This window comes from Pyxicephalus adspersus, chromosome 5 (assembly GCF_032062135.1).
Source record: "Pyxicephalus adspersus chromosome 5, UCB_Pads_2.0, whole genome shotgun sequence".
Lineage (NCBI taxonomy): Eukaryota > Metazoa > Chordata > Amphibia > Anura > Pyxicephalidae > Pyxicephalus > Pyxicephalus adspersus.
Genome location: NC_092862.1, coordinates 74,582,191 through 74,601,420, shown reverse-complemented (window position 1 = coordinate 74,601,420; position 19,230 = coordinate 74,582,191). Strand labels below are relative to the sequence as shown.

The 19,230-nt window shown below is 37.6% G+C and overlaps 1 protein-coding gene across 1 annotated transcript in view; it reads left to right on the top strand.

Moving 5' to 3' along the window:
* Nucleotides 1-1,062: 1,062 nt before the first annotated feature.
* Nucleotides 1,063-19,230, top strand: part of UBE2QL1 (ubiquitin conjugating enzyme E2 QL1) — a 30,018-nt gene continuing 11,850 nt past the window's right edge. The window contains exon 1 of the mRNA XM_072411878.1: nt 1,063-2,418. Coding sequence (XP_072267979.1) covers nt 1,612-2,418 — 807 coding nt within the window. The 5' untranslated portion in view covers nt 1,063-1,611. The remainder of the gene's footprint in view (nt 2,419-19,230) is intronic.

Here is a 19,230-nt window from a genome sequence, read left to right as displayed (position 1 = left end):
TACACAAGCCAGGACAATTGGAGGCACAAGGCCTCTGACACCTTACACTTCCATGAGTCTGACGCTTCTTTTCAGGTAAGCAATGTGTAATATACAGTAAAAAGGGGGAGGAAGGGAAGCGGAAACAAGGACGGGGGAGAGGATTGCAGCAATAGCAAACATTGCTGACATTATCCCATGATGGGAGCTATGTAATTTCTACTCTATCGCTCTATTGTCCCATTCCTTTTAGATAAAAAAATCTAATAAATAGCTGGATGATTGACATTTGCCTGTATCATCAAATAGTAATACATTTCAAGACTATACATTTTCTGTTTTTTGCATTAGACATTTCATCTCTATAAAATGATCACTCACATATTTGTGTGTATCTATGGGTGAAACATTAAGATGCCACATTAGGTATACCAACACATTTGGAGATCTGTTATCAGAAATAGGAAAAAGCCTTAAAAACACAAGCGATCTATTTTTCCAGATCTAAATCGATTCTGATCAAAACAAATCCTTTCAACTACAGGTATTTGTTGTATCATCCCTTTGTTCTATACTAAAACAGTATTAGGTCAATTTTTACTGCTATATCTAAATATTGATCGGAAAAAGTGGTAATGATTTCACAAAAAAGTGCCCCGTCGATTGTAAATTTGATTATAATTATGATCGCTTTCAACAATTAAAAATATCTCATGGCATATGGCTAGCTTTGGACTTAACAGCTTGGTACTTTTTCTGCTGCTGATCAAGAAAGTGGGTCAGCAGGGGAAGGAAGAAATTGGGTTTTGGGAAACTGTACAGGGCATTGTTAAAATAAGTGAGTGCAGTGTGAAAGAATAGAGCAGATTGATAAGGGAAGGACACTCTTTGTGCACACATCCCCCTGAGATGATGCAGAATAGCTGCAGACCCAGCAATTTGGGATGCAGCACAGGTAACAGACAGAAGACAAGGAGAGGGGGTGAGAGAAAGGGGAGGGGGTTCCTGACGTCCTAGGATAATGGGTGTTCCCAATGCATTAATCATAGGGATTTTCATTGTAAAGTAGCCAGTCGTGTGCCTGCCTTGGCTGCTGCTTACATGTGAGCTGCTGAACTCACTCCCTACTCCTCCTCCCACCTCTACAGCAACCCTCCCCCCTCTTTTGTGAGGTCTGCAGATAAGAGACAGAAGGGACAGGGCTGGCAGGAGATCAGTACTATTTCACTGCACCACCAGGAGCTAATAGATTGGAGCACTGCAGACAAGGAAAGTGTGCATGGGACATACATGGCCAGGACATCATCATGAGATCACACACTCAGCAAGCCGCACATCCAATACACTGAATGGGAACTGACATAAGCAGAGCAATGCAAGCCCCCAGTCATAGCAGGCTCATCGTTCACTTTCTCCAGCTTCTATGAATCAGCCACTCGGCATTTACTACGCTTGTTGTTTTCACTGGACAAACGCTGCCTAGGCTGCCATGGCATTTCTCCATCGCCTTTAATATTACAGGATTATGGATGGACTTTGATCGCACTGCCTTGGCATCATCGGTGATTGTATAGAGTGGGATCATCTGCATCACGAGTCCCCTGCAGTATTGGAAGTGCAGCAGATTGGAAAATGGCCACGCTCCTGCGAAAAATCGGACTGATTCGCCTTAATGACAGGGATACGGAAGACCCCAAGCATCACCGCAACCAGCAGGGATCAGTGAAGACCAGCAAAGGGAAGAACAGCAGCAACAAGCAGCAAGGAGGTTCAGCTGGGGGAGGTGGGAGCAGTGGCGGGGGCAGCAGTGGCTGCTGCAGCAATAACTCGACAACAACCGAAGGGATGCTCGGCCAGGCTGAGAGCAAGGGCAAAAAGACTGAGCAGTGTCACAAGCATGGCACGGCTGGGGGCAAGGAGAAAAACAGTGCCAAAGAGACCAGCACCCCAACCATCACAAAAGAATCCAAGCAGCAAGGGGGTGGCAGTGGAGGAGGGGGGAACAAGCAAAATGGGGGCCCTTCCTTGCAGCCTCTTGTGCCCCCCAACAGGCAGCACTGCACCCAGGTGAGAAGCAGGAGACTGATGAAGGAGCTCCAAGACATCCGCAAACTGAGCGACCACTTCATCTCTGTGGAGCTGGTGGATGACAACCTCTTTGACTGGAATGTCAAGCTGCACCAGGTGGACAAGGACTCCACCCTATGGCAGGACATGAAGGAGACCAACACTGAGTACATCCTGCTCAACCTCACCTTCCCGGACAACTTCCCCTTCTCCCCTCCTTTTATGAGGGTGCTGAGCCCCAGGTTGGAGAATGGCTATGTTCTGGATGGTGGTGCCATCTGCATGGAGCTCCTCACCCCCAGAGGATGGTCCAGTGCCTACACAGTGGAGGCGGTCATGAGACAATTCGCAGCTAGCCTTGTTAAAGGGCAGGTAAGCAAAGGGCAGGCAATAAACCTTACTATATGTGAAAATCATCATTTATATTGCTTCCGTGTGGAATCCTGAACAGGTATTACAGAATCTATAAATCCTCAAACCTGTCACCCTGTGACATCATCACTGAGACCACCAAGGTCTTCAAACCACCAGAATCCGGGAGGGCTTCCTTTGTCACTTTAGGTCATCTCATTGGGAGGTGGGGGTTATCAGACGTAGTAGCAAGGTTGATAACCCCCCTTCTCAGTTTATGTAAGAAGTAGGTTAACAGGCGACAACATGGCAGAGAATTCACTGCAGTTAAAAAAGCGTTGTCACCCTTTTAGGCCATGGACTGGCAGGATCACCAGATATTTATTATTTGAATGATAAAGCCCTTAAACAAATTAGTAGTTGCTGTTTTTTGTTTTGTTACCTGAAAGGGTAATATCAGCTTTGGAATGGTCAGCCATTTTCATTTAAAAAGGTACTTTGTCCAGCTGCCTGTAAAACAATGCAGTCATCTTGGGTGCCATTGACATACTTGGTCCCACCATTGTTCTCAAATAATCACTTGGAGCTTTACGAGATTGGCTGTAATTAACTGCTGACCATTTTCTGACCCCAGAATTTAATTCAACATCTAGCTTTATATATGAGTTATTTTCAGATAGCATCTGCTTGTGAAGGTTTTAGAGCCCCAAGGAAAATCCTCACCCCTAGGTCATTGTATCAGCCTATATTCAGAGAACATCAATGAGTCATATAGAATCCTACCATTGTTTACCAATAATAGCATAAATATATTTTCTATTCCAATATTTACAAAGGAATCAATGTGTTTAAAATGATTGATGTCTCTATGTACAACATTGTGGTCCTAAAAATCATAAAAGCAGTTTCCTGAAATGTCAATGGTTGATTCACAATATATATGTTATGATGATAATCATTTAATAGTAGAGTAGTGCCAACAATTAATGAATACAATGAATTGATGAATGGTGATGATGCAAATGCAAATTGTTCTTTAGAAATGTATGCAGGAAGGGCATTCTCTGAAGGTTTGTAATAAATATTGTGATGCAGTGGGTCTACAGTTCTACACTGAAATTAAAAAGGATTAGCCATACTATGGTAGGTTGAATTTGTCTAACATAATACCTATAGAACATCATTTTTGCAGTTATTCTAGAGCTCTATTTATTTCTCTAGACATTTCTTCATTGACCTTTGGATAAAAAATGTCAGCATTTTTGTGAAAGCCTCGATTGTTCTCCATCTGATGTTTGTTTTTTTACTAGACACATATTTACATGACTATCTATTACCTATATTGTTACCTAGTTCCTTATAAATACATAGATAGATAGATAGATAAATGTTGTAAAACAGAAAACAGATCTGAAAATGTTATAAACAAAAACAATCCTTTTTTTGTAGCATAAAGCTAATTTATGTTAATTTTATTTTGACACATTTATGTCAGTCCAGCAATAGTTTGAATACCTACAACACAGCTAAACCTTGTTCTTCAGGATTTGTTTCCATAGACAATCTGCAATTTAAAGGTAAGTATTCCTACATATACCATAATTGCTAGTTCTGGTAGTAAGCATAACCATGCTGATTTGTTTCCAATGATATATAACGTATTTTCTTATAACTGTTTTGTAATAAATGACAAGAAAGACTAGAATACTAGAGTGTGTTTGAAAACATAAGTAATTGGTTTATATCTTGAGTTGTACCGTTTGACCTTCCTTACAGAAACCCCAAAGGGCTTTTGTGCACTCATAACATACATATGCAGATTTATTGCATTTGCATGCATGTTTGTGTGTATATGTTCATTTTACAGTAATCTAATGAAAGACTATAATGTGTTTTTTAAAGACATTTTTATTGGTAACATTTTCCTGCAAGTAAATTTAAGCTTTTTTTCTTCCACACATGATTGAAATTGTTCTCTCCAATGGCCATCTGCACCAGGAATTCGACCTATTATTACAAATCAATCAGACTTCATTTAAATATAGGATGTTCTTTAAATTGCACCAGTGCCCAGATTAGTAAACTATGGTCTTTATATAATATTGTTGAGCAGCAAATATATAAACCAGTAATCAATGATCTATAAAGCTGATTTTCATGTAAGGTTACCCTTAGTCCATCATAGTCATAGATCAAAACAAACACTCAATAGCCAGGTTACAGTCACTTTCTATCAATTTAGAAACACCTGCTGGTTGTTAACAATAAATGACTGGCCTACCAAGCATCTGACTAGAAAAATAGTTGAGATTTTAATGAACTGTGAAAACAAAACTTTCTGCAATGATTATGGATGCAGACATAAATTAAGACCTTATTTAGGTGCTGCTACTGCCTGTCTTCTCTAGTCTTGGAGAGCTTTAGTAAATCAGGCTCATTGTATGTTTGTACTCGCATGAAGCTGTACAAGACCACTCATAACATTTGGTTCTCTGTTGGAATTCTGATTTCCCCAATTGATTCCAAAGCATTTGTCAAAATGACAAAAGATTCAATGGTATTTTGTAAATTTATAGGGAAATAACTGTACAACTTCAGCTGAAACCAACACATCAGTATGATATACAAGGAATTGGTATTTTCATGAAAAGTCAGTTTGAAAAATATTACATTGTAAGAAATTGTAGTTATAAAAGTTTAAAAGATATTTGGAATAAATAAAAAGTACAGTGATATCTGAAACAGATTTTTTTTATATTCTGTTACATATAAGGTTTTTACATATCATTCCTAGAATCTGAAAATAATAATACAGTGTATTTTTTTTCTGTAAAAAGATATACAGTAGTACCTTAGTATAAGTCTTTAATCCGTTCCAGATCTTTGGACTTATACCAAACAGGACTTATACCAAACACATTTTTCACACAAGAAATTAAAGGGAAATGATTAATCCATACCCATTAAAAAAATCACATTATTATTGGCATATTATACATTGATGGGGCTGTATAAAATAATTTAAACACTGCTTAGTACTAAAATATATTAAATACAAAAGCAATTAGATGAAATAAATGAAAATTTAACCTCACTTTACCTTGCTGAGAAGATTCGAGTGCCTACTAGGATGGTGCTGAGAAGAAAGGAGGAGAGATGTTATGTATTTCACAGAGTTATAGCGCGGGTTGTTCACTGAATGGTAGCAACTGACATACTGACGCTCGTGGGCGGTCGTGGCTTTCACTCGAGAGAGATAAATAAGGGTAGCGTGCGGTGTTATGACTCATTTTGACCCATACATGTTCTAGCACAAAGGTTGTATACCAAGCAAAGGTTGTATACCAAGCAAAATTTTTTGTGTCCAGAAAGGATTTATACCAAATTGGACTTATTCCAAAGCGGACTTATACCGAGGTACCACTGTATTACTGTTCTTTTCCGCCCTATGTCATGTAAGACTCCATAAAGGTGTTGTGAAATTTATCTCCTGTCTCCTCTTGTCCTACTGCCGTTTGAGGCACCTGATCGTCTGATTTTAGAGTAGGGTAAAGTGGGCAATTGCCCATGAGTCCCACCTTTCAAGAGCCCTAAATTAATGAATGGTAGAAGTGCAGGTATTTGGAAGGCTGTGCATTTGGTGCCTCCACTTCATATTTGCCCACGGTCACATGGTACTCCAGTCCTGAGTTTTCTCTCAGTGTACTGGTGGGTCCTTGTATTTGCGTACACATTACTTCCTGTCTGACTGGATATGTGCTTTAACATGTCCCGCATATGCAGCCTACTAGCAGGATGTAAAAGTGGTTCATAGAACTAATCCTGATGCACCTATAAATAATTAGGGTTTTAGTCACAAATGTAATGTGTATTTGCTGGTTATTGAACAGCCATAGCTCATTTTCTTCTCTCCTGCAGATATGTTAATGTTAATATGAGTCTCTTGCTGAATATACAGGTAGTCCCCCGGTTACATAAGAGATAGGGACTGTAGGTTTGTTCTTAAGTTGAATTTGTATGTAAGTCGAAACTGATACATTATTTTAATAAATGCAATTAGGACAGATGTTTGTCTTAACATATTATTTGGCAGCAAGGTGTCAGTTACTGTATAAAATCCTCACTGTGAGCTAATAACAAACAAAGCAAAAAAAAAAAACTTTATGGAGCCTAGACATTCATTACCTTCTGGAGAAAGCTGTGCTTTGATGTGCAAAAAGAAACAACTGCAGAGTTTGTCTTGGTCATTAAGGAGTTACAAGATGTTACAGATCAACTTATCTGTTAGGATTACCCACAACCTGTATTTAGCAAAAGATTTCTTCTGCAAGTCATGCAAACATAAGCGAGCAGGAAAGCCACGTTTGTATCTAGGAGTAGTTTGTATGTCGGATGTCCTTGACCCGGGGACTACCTGTATGTGTGAAGAATACTTTCACTGAACAGCAATTTTAGGTTAAAGCATTCAATAAGATCTGCATTTTGCATCTCTTTCTAAACTACTGTCCCAAAATGTTAAGCCGCTCTGAACCAGCAAAGCTCCAAGACATCCGGTTACTGTTAGAACTCATTCTTTCCATCCCGCTCCCACAATCTCATTGGCTCATTATTTTGGTGGACTGTCTCACCAGCCAATAATAAAAATTTAAAGGGTCAAAGATAGTCACCACAAGGAAGTACCAGGATGTGCCAATTTCAGAGTCACAAATAGTCAAATGCTTCAGTAGATTTACCTTAATTTTTCTGTAGTGTTCAGCTAAGTAAGCACATGTTTCTCTATACAGGGCCAGTAGGAGGGCAGCATTGTGAGCTTAAAAAACATAAGTTGTTTGCTTCCTGCTTTACCAAACACATTTATTATTTATAGACAGCTTTAAATCTTATTAGACTAGCTGTGAAAAATGTTTTATCATGGGCATATTTTTATTTATTAGGCTTGCATGTAAAATGCAGAAAGGACAGTGTTCCAACTTACCTGCAAACATGTTCCAGGATCACTAGTTTAAACAAGGGTGTGGACTGGTGTGCTGTAGAAATGTCTGGTTAAAAAACTAGGCCAATCAGAACTAAGGCTGTTATTTCTGTTTATATATCATATATGTCTATATGTATATAAATAACATTAACATTTTTTATTTTGATTGTTTTTAATATTGCATAATATTAAGTATTGCATTTATCTTTCGCACAATCAGCAACCAATCAGCATGTTTTTTTTTATCATGTGAGCTCCATGTCAGCAATGAAAAACAATGACAGCATGTCCTGCGCTGTTTCTATGTGCACATAAAAAAAAAATAATAATTTTTCCAAAGAATATAGTAAAATGTTTATTAATAATGACAATCATATTATTGTTATTGATGATGTTATTATTAATAAGAATTTACAATATATTTTGAAACATTTTTCTTTTTTTTTATTTTGCATTATTTAGTGTATTGAATAAAATATATATGTGGTTAACCAAATGTAAACATAATTAGGATATACTGATGCTGTGAAATTCAGCCTGGACATCTAGACATGAAGGGTCGCTAGTCATGAATGGGTTAATTCATAATTGTAACATATTCTGTTGATGTGCAGCTTCATTCTATTTTAGTTACTGTAATATGGATAAGATTACAGAAAAATCAGTAGGCTGCTAGATTTCACCCTCAGGGTGTAACTAAGATTTGCTATGCCTAAGGTACAGAGGGAAAAAATCACAGTAATTGTACCAGGCGGATGTGCACGGGACCAATAGGTCTTCAGTATAGTTGACTGAACAAGAATTTAATTGCACTGAGGATATGACAGGTTGATGTCAAACACATTCTGCTGGCAGTTTTCAGGTGGTTCTGGCTTGAGACCGCTGTCAAAGCTAGTGCTGCTGTATTATACCACTTGTTTTCTTCCATAGAGGAATTCAGTGCCACAAGATTTGCAAAGGAACTGGGGATTGAAAGCTAATAAACTACGTTATATTCTAACCTTTTTCAGCTAAATATATAACAAAATTATGTTAGCAATGCACATCCTAATTTTGTTTTTTCTATAACACATGGCAGATTGTTTTCATTCTTTTTGTACCAAAACCTAATTTGATTAAAATGAATATAAATGACTATTATATATCTGAAACTGATAAACAGGCAAAAAGCATAAATGCTAGTTAAAGATACAAAAGCCATAGTTCTGCACAGGAATTAAGTGACCCAATACTAACTCCAAGGTGACCTTAAAAGTCCAAATGCACAAATCCAATCCAGAAGTATGGATAAAAAGTCTGGACACACAGACAAAAAGTTGTATAAATTGGTCCATTATCTAGGTTGAGATAGCATCTATTAACATGAAGGCTGGAAATCAGGATCAGAAGGCAATGGTCAAATACCAAAATCTGAACTCCAGGATTATCAAGTACAGCTAACACACAGAATGTAATTTGTTGCACCATATCTAAATGTCTAAAGCCCAGTACAGACGTCTGATATTGATGGAAATGATCTTTGATAATTGTTTCCTGTGACAAAAGAACAAACAAGCGTTGCATTTAACAATATTCTGTACAATGATTGAGTAGCTGTTACTCCATTGCAAAGTACAGTGCTTGCCTCACTCAGCCACCCATCAATCCTCCAGGGCAGATTTATGAACAATGTTGGTGGACCGCTGTACACATGCTAGATAGGCCTCAATTATCTAGAGTGTTTACATGACTTCAGCCTTTCACTCAGTTAACTAGGACAATATATAGAATGTGAAGGGATTGAGACCACAGCCAGGTACAGGTAAACAGGTGACATTATTGGGGCAGCACGGTGGCTCAGAGGTTAGTGCTCTGGCCTTTGCAGCGTTGGTCCCCTATCTGCATGGAGTTTGCAGGTTCTCCCCGTGTTTGCGTGGGTTTCCTCCGGGCACTCTGGTTTCCTCCCACATTCAAAAAACATGCAGCTAGGTTAATTGGCTTCCCTCAAAAAATTGACCTTTGACTGTGTTAAAGACATATGACTGAGATAGGGACATTAGATTGTGAGCCCCTTTGAGGGATAGCTAGTCACATGACTATGGACCTTGTATAGCGCTGCATAATAAGATGGTGCTAAAAAATTACTGTGTAATAATATTAATAAATAATAATAATTATAGCCCTGGACAATGGAAAAATGCAGAATGATAAGACAACAAAAATGCAGTGCAAACCTAGAAAAAATTGTAAAAAACGTGAAACATTTAGTGAATAAGTGAGTAACTTGTGATATGTAAATATAATTTACTTTAAAACTTCCCCTTCTATCACTTTAAAGTATTGCATTTCACTAAGAAAGGGAATTGTGATACAAACTTTCCATTATAAATAGCTCCTTAATATATTTTTAAACTAGTATTTTTGTGCTTGTTTGTGTCAAACTGTCTGCAGCCCGCAGTTTCAAAATGTCTACCTAGTGAATTGGTCAAGTATGCAGACCTTGCTTTGTTGATACTAGTCTGCATGCACTTTAGCACTGAGTGCTTTGAGAGGAAGAGATATCCCCCTTACCTAATGCATAATCAATCCCCATGGCCCATTGCTGGTTTTAGGGGTCACATGTGCAGTAAAGAAAATTAAAAAAAGGCTCCTTGAGAAAAAAATACATTATTTTTCATTTCCACTAATTTTTTTTCACTAAATAATTATCTAACCAGCAAATACCATGCCAGTGTCTCCTTCACTGTTTTGTGTCACAGGGGCACTGGTATTGTTTTAAGTGCCCAGGGAAAACTGGGATAGAGAATATTCTTACATTATTGTCCATATTTGAACTAAGTTCATGATGATTGCCAAAAAGCTAAAGAACCTCAAATCATGTTAAGATAGATAGACGCCCTCTCACTCCCCTAATGCTGAATGTGGACTAGTATAAGCAGCTTCTTTGCAAAGGATGTCAACCTGCATGGGCTGTGTGCCAGGCTGCTTCATTAGGGGAGGGGAGACACAAAGGTTTTTAATAATAATATTACAAATAATTTAAGAATTATTAATTCTTCCTTACATTAAAAAAATTAAAACAAAATCATTCGCCATGTGTAAGAAAAACACAAATTCAGAATTCACCAAGTTAAAATCCACAGCTACAAAGTTATTATTTCAAATGTTAACATTTTCAAGGGTGTAAAAGTGTTGGGCGGATTTCAAACTGGGTGAAAAAATAGGATATGTAATACAGAAAATAATTTACCCATGGAGTTTGATGCTCTTTTCGACAAGCAATTCATGTTTAAAAACAGAAAAAACTGTGATGAATAGAGGGAATAGTGAAATTCATAATTTGGTGGAAAAATAGTCCAATTTGGGCACATTTTATGTATTTTTTTATGAAAATAATTCTTGGTGTTTATCTTGTGCCTGCATTTTAAAAACACTGCCTTGTGTGTAATTAACAGATGTTTAAGCCGGGATTTATGAACATATGATCAGCTGTATCACTCCTGAACCTGCAATTCACCTTTGTCTAGCATGGTTAATCCTTTTCATATATTTAGGATGCACACAGTGCATGACTTCAGACTCAGCATATTCATCTATTTACGATATTATACAACTCTCCAATACCAAGCACAAAATTAATACTATCTACTATACCCTTTTCAGTGATTGGAAACAGTTAAAATGTAGTATTAAAAAATGTCAAGTAATAGACAAGGAAACATCTTGAGGGACAAATACAATTAGGAAGTAAAATTTGTTTGTTAGGGCATAACAAATTTTATAGCCTGATAAGCCTACTAATATGTAGTATTAATGGTACCATAAAGACCAAGTCCTAAAACACTGCATGAATGCATGCAATATTCTGTTTTTATTAAATAGTGTGATTGAAATGCTGGGCAGACCCTGATTGAATCTACTCTATACACCGATCATCCAAAAAAATCGGTATCTCTAGATTAGTCGACTTCTGAATTCCTTTCAGACCTTTTACTGATTTTTTCAGATCAGTAATTGGTTCAGAAGTGAATATCTGCCCATGTACAAGGTTTTGCTCAGTGACGGTATAAACACTCCAGTAGGCACCAGAAAGTATCTTCTTAGGTGCTTCCTATTACTGTTTGTTCACAATTTTCAAATCATATGGGTGTTTGCAAAGGTAAAAATAGAAGAAGAAAACGTCCCTTACCAGTGTGATATGCATTGTAACACTAGTATGTTAGAGAAGCCAGGAAAGGGAAAAGTGCACCTCTTCCCGTGTTGCTAAGTATCTATGTTAACACTTAGAAACCACTCGAGTCAATGCCATCAGACTGAAGATAGTCTTTGAACTATAAAATGATTAGATAAAAAGTCAGTCATGTAGCAATATAAAACTTGTATCAAGACTTTTAAAAATGTGTAATTCCATATCAAGGTCATAGAATCAAAGAATGATTACATGTAAAAGGCATTTACTAAATACTACCCTTAAAGAGTATATAGTGCTTTAGGGCAGGGGTCCTCAAACCCCGGTCTGCGGCCCACTAGTGGGCCGTTGCCATCTGACAGGTGGGCCGCGAAAGCATGGAGACCAGCGGATGTCTGCGGTCTGAAGTCCGTAGATTCAGTGGTCCACGAGTTGCAAAAGGTTGGGGACCACTGTTTTAGGGTACCTGTACACTTGTGAGCATTACTTTGCATTAAGGGTGCTGGTCTAATTGATTTACACCACAATGCACATGGCACCATATGCTATTACAACATACTAGAGTGGAGCCATTATTAAATTTTAATGTTGTAAAGGTGTCAGATAGAGAAATTTTTACATAATGTATTTTCTTATGAGAAAAATATTGCCATATAATATTATTTGGTTCTCTAGATGTTTGTTAGATATATCTCAGCTCATATCATCAGTTTTATTTACTGTGGGATTATGACCTCCCATAATTACTGAATTAATTATTTTAGTATTCTTGATATGTAGGCTATTTGTTTGTGAATAATACTCTTTAGTGGAATGCTCATCGCCCTCCTCTGCACCTCTCTGTTCAGGTGTTAAAGCAGAGGGACCCTGGAATATATGACATAACAATATGTTCTCTTCTTTAGTAAAAGAAGCACATGTCAGAGACAGTAATGAGCGTGTGTGTGTTAAAATGTAAGCATAAATATTCTTAGAAGGAATGATAAAATCTAGCTGAATAGAATGTAAAGTTTCTAGGCAGTTAAATCATTTAGCATATATGCTGCCAAAGTCTTTATTTAGGTTTTGTCTTGAGTTCACTTTTTTGAGCAGAATTACTGGCCTGATTGGCTAAAAAGACAATCTGGCAAACTATACATTTTCTCTCGATGGACCATGAAATGTAGTGTTGCTACAAATGACAGCCCTGGAGCCTTGCATATCACTATTTTAACATGTCTTCCTCTTCTAAGTGACCCGTTTCACTGTGATGCCACCACAGTATTTTCCTGCAGATCATAGGTTCTCAGAGTTATTCTCTCTTCTTTGCAACGTTTTCCTTTCATAACTCAGGGAGAATTTAAACAGGGAGATTTTCCTTCATATTCATATTTAGTAGTGGTAAAATGGTTCTGATTGGAGTTGATTCTGACTTGGAATTGAGCTATTCCAACCTCAGATCAGAATTTAGAACTTGAGCAATCCAAGCTCAAGTTAGAGATTAGATTTTTGCATGGAAATTATCCAGTGACAGGTGCCTGTCTTAAATAGAGGGTTGACATCAGTAAGCCGACCAACTGGAATTCAGTTACACACCTACCTACTGGGATTTAACATACATATGCTCAACAACTTGTACAAGCAAATAAAAGTCACAAATTTCTGTACCTAGGGCAGTGGTTGCCAACCTTTTGTATGTCAAGGACCAATAATTTTACAGACTTCGGACCGCACATGCGCGGGGAGCTGCGTGTTGTGTATTGGCTTACAATTAGCTTACTACATTTATGAAAGTCTGTTTATTGTAAATCACATTTTATATTTAGATTATATATATAAATCATAGTGTGTGTAAAAAATATGTTGCCTTGGTTTAGTAATAATGAGTATATCTTGTTCATGTTTGAATGTCTACTAGTATTATAATCTATATGTACTACCTGATTCTATTACATTTCCATATACATTAAAAGTCCTTAAAGCGTACCTAAACTCAGAAATTTCATTTTACATAAAAGGTTAGACAACCCTTTTTCATTTTACATAAAAGGTTAGACAACCCTTTGTTGTTTTTTTTTTTTTTTAGGTGTAACATCTTTTTTTTGTAGATGTTACACCCCCCCCCCCCAATTCTCAATTGCCTAGGTGATCGAGAATGAATGGGAGCGCAAAGCCTCCCGGGATACCTACGTCCGGCATCCCGGGAGGCTGTTCGGCTCTCGGGCATGTGCAGAAGGAGCCTTGTCGCGCAAACAGAAAAATTTGCCTATCTCACGCATGCACAGGGAGATCGGCAAATTTTTTTTCTTCCTACATCACCTGATCTTGTGCCTGGGTAGGGTGACGTAGGATGAAGAAGAGGAGAAGATGGCGGTGCCCAGGGCACTGGCTCTGGGACGACGCAGGACCTGATGCAAGACACCCATGGATGGATCAGACTGCCCTGCGGGATTAAAGGCAAGACATTTCTTTTGGTTAACTAAGTTAAAAACCGTGTGCTTCATTGATATAGATAAATTTAAATTTTCAAATCTTTATTTTCTGGAGGCCTTAATTAAAACTGGAGCAGACATGAGTAGACTCTAGACCAGGGGTGTCAAACTCAAATAAACAGAGGCCCGAAATTTATATAAAAACTTATACCAAGTCACGGACCAAACTTGAAATTTATTGAAAAAACTATTATTCTCAATAAGAAGAAACAAGAACACATGAGAAGAGCATGCAGCAACATGTAGTGGATTGATCTAAATTATTTAGACCAATCTACTGCATGTTACTGCATGCTCTTCTCATGTGTTCTTGTTTCCTCTTATTGAGATTACTTGTTTTACTTTGCCAGAGAATGCAATGTGAAACCAAATGAATTGCTGCATTTATTTGGTTTCACATTGCATTCTCTGGCACAGTAAAACAATAATATAGCAATAGCTCTATGATAAGTCCTGATCATAATAATCCTGATAATTCCTGATTATTGAGCTCTGTCAGTATAAACTCTGCGGGGTCCACGCATTGGCTGCTGTTCAGTAGACACAAGTAATGCCGCTACTACAATTCCTGGCATCACTTGCATCTATAAAATGCGGGGCCACGCATAAGCAGAGAGGCTGCTGGTCTAGAGATGCGAGTGATGCCGGGAATTGTAGCAGCGGCATTGTACTCACGTCTATAGGACAGCAGCTTAATATGAATTGCAGCTGGCCCGCTGTTACTGCAGATTTCAGTAGTGGCGGGCCAGCTGCTATTCATATTAGGAATTCTTTTGGGGGCCAAAAAAAAGGACGTGCCAGGCCAGAGTTTGACACCCCTGCTCTAGAGCTATATATAATTTAACTGCTACTTGTAAAAAGCAGGAGAAAAAAATTTTTTTTACTGCACACCATGGTCAAAGGTAGTTTGTATACAGTCTGAAAATCTCAAAGATACCACTATAAAAAGAACTGTGGCTCCAGTTTGTTCCAGAAGCATTACAATTCTGAAAAGCCAAACATACTGATTATGGTAAAGCGAGGGTATTAAGACAAGCCTAAACAATGTGGACAGCCTTTCACTGTTTCTTGTATGTTTGAGCCACTCACAATTGGGGAAAAATATTGTCAAATTACTACTTCATTTATAGTATTTTGCTGGACTCTATTTTATTTTGAAGGCAAGTTTACACACAACCACCTTGACATGTTGTTATGCTCTGTGTCTAATTGCTTTTGCTGCCAAGTAAGAATTGTGGGTGCCAGTGCCATGGAACTTTTGTGTAACTTAAAAGCAAAGAAATCTGGTGCTAGTGTGGGAAAGTGCACACAGGCTATAGTAATGTAGAACAATCTTTGGTGGATATGTGGAGTTACAAGTGGCGTCAATTAGGAGGATAACCCAAATATGAGCGAGGCTACAGTGGCAGCAAGGTTAGAGCATACAAGGGAAAGGAAAGTCCAGTTAGAAATGTCTAAAAAGGTTTGGTCTAATTAGTACTGTAAACATTAAAAGTCAAAATAACCGTTGATCTTTCAAAAGTCCAGTTTTGTTCTAAATTGCTGTTTGAGCTGAGAACACACTGCTTCTACTGCATTCCATTGAAATATTAACCAATGTTATTAACCCTGCTTGTTTGTTTCCTTGGCCTACATTACACCTCTTTGGTATGTTATGGATAGGGTGGGTGGCATTCTCTTGCACATCAGATAAGAAGTCAGACATGTCTCAAACACAAGGACCATATTGATTTACTACCCAAATTTGTGAAATTTATACTTTAGCAAGTGATAACATTGGCTCAGTTTACTAATCCACATAACTGTAATTTTCAAATTTCTTTTTACTCAACTACAATTGATTGTCCATTTTTTGGAAAAAAGGATATGTATCCTGGCATGCTAGCATTTTGCATTGATCCTTATGTTTACTATTACTCAAGATTAATAATAAAAGCTCTGTAAGGAACCTTCCTTCGTTATTTGGAAATGGGACTTAAGATGCACAGTCATCACAGCCATACATAGTACTTGTAAATACATTTTTGTATTATTAAAAGTTTAACTTTGTTGCTGGTAATTAAATCTCCATGATGGGGATTACAGCAATGAGCAAAAGCACAGCTTAGCAAATTGAAACTAATAGTAACATGAATATTTTCTCTGTAAAGGTATAGAAAGAATACCTGCTAAATGCCCCAAAACACAGGATGGCAAGAATATTCCGAACAATTAGTTGCAGTACCCATAACTGTGTTCTGTGGGGGAGGCTTTGTGTCATATAATCGTGAATGGTACATGAATTGTGTTATAACTAAAGTTAAAGTGGATCTAAACCGAAAAAAAAAACAGGAGGTGGTACTATTTGACAAAAGAGACAAAATATTGACTTTTTTGTCAAATTACTATCTCCCTGGCTCCTGGAGGCTTTTTGTTCAAGCTCTATGTGATCGGCAGATATTTAGGTTACGTTCAGACCTGCAGAGGGGCCAGGCAGTTCTGTCATTGCCAGCCACTTGACTGCCTGTTCTACTGTATTGGTTCAGAGAGGAGAAGAAAAGAGAAAGGAAGAGAAGGCTTTTGAAGGCACTGATTGTTTTACAGATAAAATTACATAGTTTTATTTTAGAGTTTAAAATAAGAAATAAAATATAGTAAACAATAAACTGAAATGACAGAATATTGTTTTTCAATACATTGTCAATATCATTGCATCAATTCAGAGAATAAAACCTGTCCTGATGTCTTAGATATTTGAATTGTTAACAAGGATTTGTATAAAAATCTCTTACCAACGCGTTTCATCTTTTTTGGCTTCCTCAGGGGCTTTAGAGAATTAGAAATCTTTAGACATCCATGTAGCTGGAGAGAATAGAACCGTTCATGGGGAGGAGTGCATTATTGTATTATATTTTGACTGCATGCGGTGAAGAACTGGTATACCTAATATAACGTTTGATGGTAAAGCAGGGCCACAGCCTAATAAGTTTGTTTAGATCCTACATAGGTCATATGTTCCGTAGCCGTGCCAGGAGTAAGTTATGTTTAGGTTTAGTTTCTTACCAGCGGCAAAGGCCATACATTATAGTAAAGCTTGTTAAATGTAATTGGACATTATAGGGTCTGCTTTCCTGGCAAGTATTAAAGTTTTATTTTTTAATGAATCAGGTATACTAGATCAGGAATGACCCCCAATTGCAATCATTGGTGAATAAAAGGGCAGCCCGTCAGCATCCAGCCTCACAAACAATTAGTTCTGTTCCTTTCTCTTCTCTCTCCTTTCCCCCTTTTTTCTCATCCAATTTATTGCATAAATAAGGCTTGGCACCATATAGGTTTACCTAAATCAATATATCCTCCCTTATGGTTCCTTTAGTCCTTGTTTTTCAGCATACTTTAGATTATTGACCGCATCTTTTCCCCCCATAGGATGTAAGTTGGAGGAGGCAGTGCTATGGGTTGGGTATGCATAAGACAGAAGCAGATCTAGTCTGATGTAAAGTTTATAGTTTTAAATATAATTTTAATTAGAGTTTAATTTATGGTTCATTAAACTAAAAAAACTGTCCTGCAATGATTTTTGTATTGCAAGAGACTTAAATATATTCCAGCATGAAGCAGCAGGTAAGGCAAAGCTGAAAAACATAAATCAGATTTAGATGTTACTCTTCTTTGTGTAGCAAAATAAGCAGGTGCCCTAGAAACACAATATATTTTTTGAAATACTATCCCTTCGCCTTCAAGCAAAATAGGTCAATGTGAATGTCTGCTGCTGGCAATACATACATGTCACATTTTTCAGTAGTTAGTGCTAAAAGGATCTTAGGAAAAATAAATTGCAACACAGTATACTTTTATCAGAAATACTAGACCCTTCACAAATGAGGTCAAGGGCTTGATTAATTTAAAGCAGAACTAAACCTAAAAATAAAAATTGTGAGCAGGTAGACTCTATATTGCAAAAAGAAAAGGTCTACGTCTCTTTTTCAGTAAAACAATTATTTAACAAAGTCGCCTCTCCTCACTCCTTTACCAGTGCAGACATCTTCAGCCTGTCCTCTTCTGGGTTTGGGATCTTTGACAATCCTGATTAGCCAGACCAGAATTACATAACTTCTGCACATCTGTACACGGGAGTTCACTAAATCCCAGCAGCCAGTAATGCTTGGGTCTGATGTGCAGCTCAGTGTACAATATAGAGTAAATTGTGAGTAGGCATTTTTTTTTTAGAAGAGATATGACCTGCCCCTTCTGCAGTAATCAACTTGCCTTCTTGCAATGTTTTTAATTTTTAGGTTTAAACCCTTTTAAGCTATTCAATAAGATAAATAATAAAAAATGGCCTGATTCAACAATGGAACTAAGAAACTTCACTCAAAAAATTGAAAAATTGAAAGAAATTTAAATTGAACAGGAATTTGCCTTTCACGTGATTGGATAATTGTGAAAATGATATAATTACATTTTCGACATTAGTAAATCAGCCTCTATTGTCACAGGAAGACTTTGTTTTATTGATTATGATCACGGATCCTGTTCTCCTGATGTTCATTGCATATGATCCTCATTCGTTTTCCATGACAAACATCCAAATAATTCCGCTTTGGTGCATTCTGTTCCTATAAAGTCACTGCAGAAGGTGCACATTAACACTGAATGAAATGTGCATATTCACATATGCACCCCCCCTCTTTTAACTCCCCCTTTTTCCACACACAATTCAATAAAGACACCTGTGTATATGGTGCAAATGGCCTCATGTCTGTTTATTACATCTCCTAAAACATTCTCACATATTGGTAACACATTAAACTTAAATTTAACATTACAACATTCCACTAAACCTATGTATCCACCCAATCAGGTTTAAGGTCCTCAAAATCATTAACTCCTTCTCCACCATCAACCAGGGATCTGCACCTCTCATATTATACCAGGCTGCCAGGCGCGACTCCACCGCTTTTGGAATTATATCAATTATGCAAGCTATCCCCAACAAAATGTTACCCATTTGCTGACTCCATTTTAGGAGACCCCATACTATAGATGGCTCTCCATACCAATGCCCCTTGAGGATCTCAAATGCCTACAAAAAAAGGAAGCCAATGCCCATAACAGGGAGGGAGAGTGGATATCTTATTAGCTTCTGACCAGACCTCTATCCTCACCCCCTCACCCAACTTTCCTATATAGCTCAATCTGCCTTAACCTGTCTTTGGCCATTTTAACCCCATCCTGCC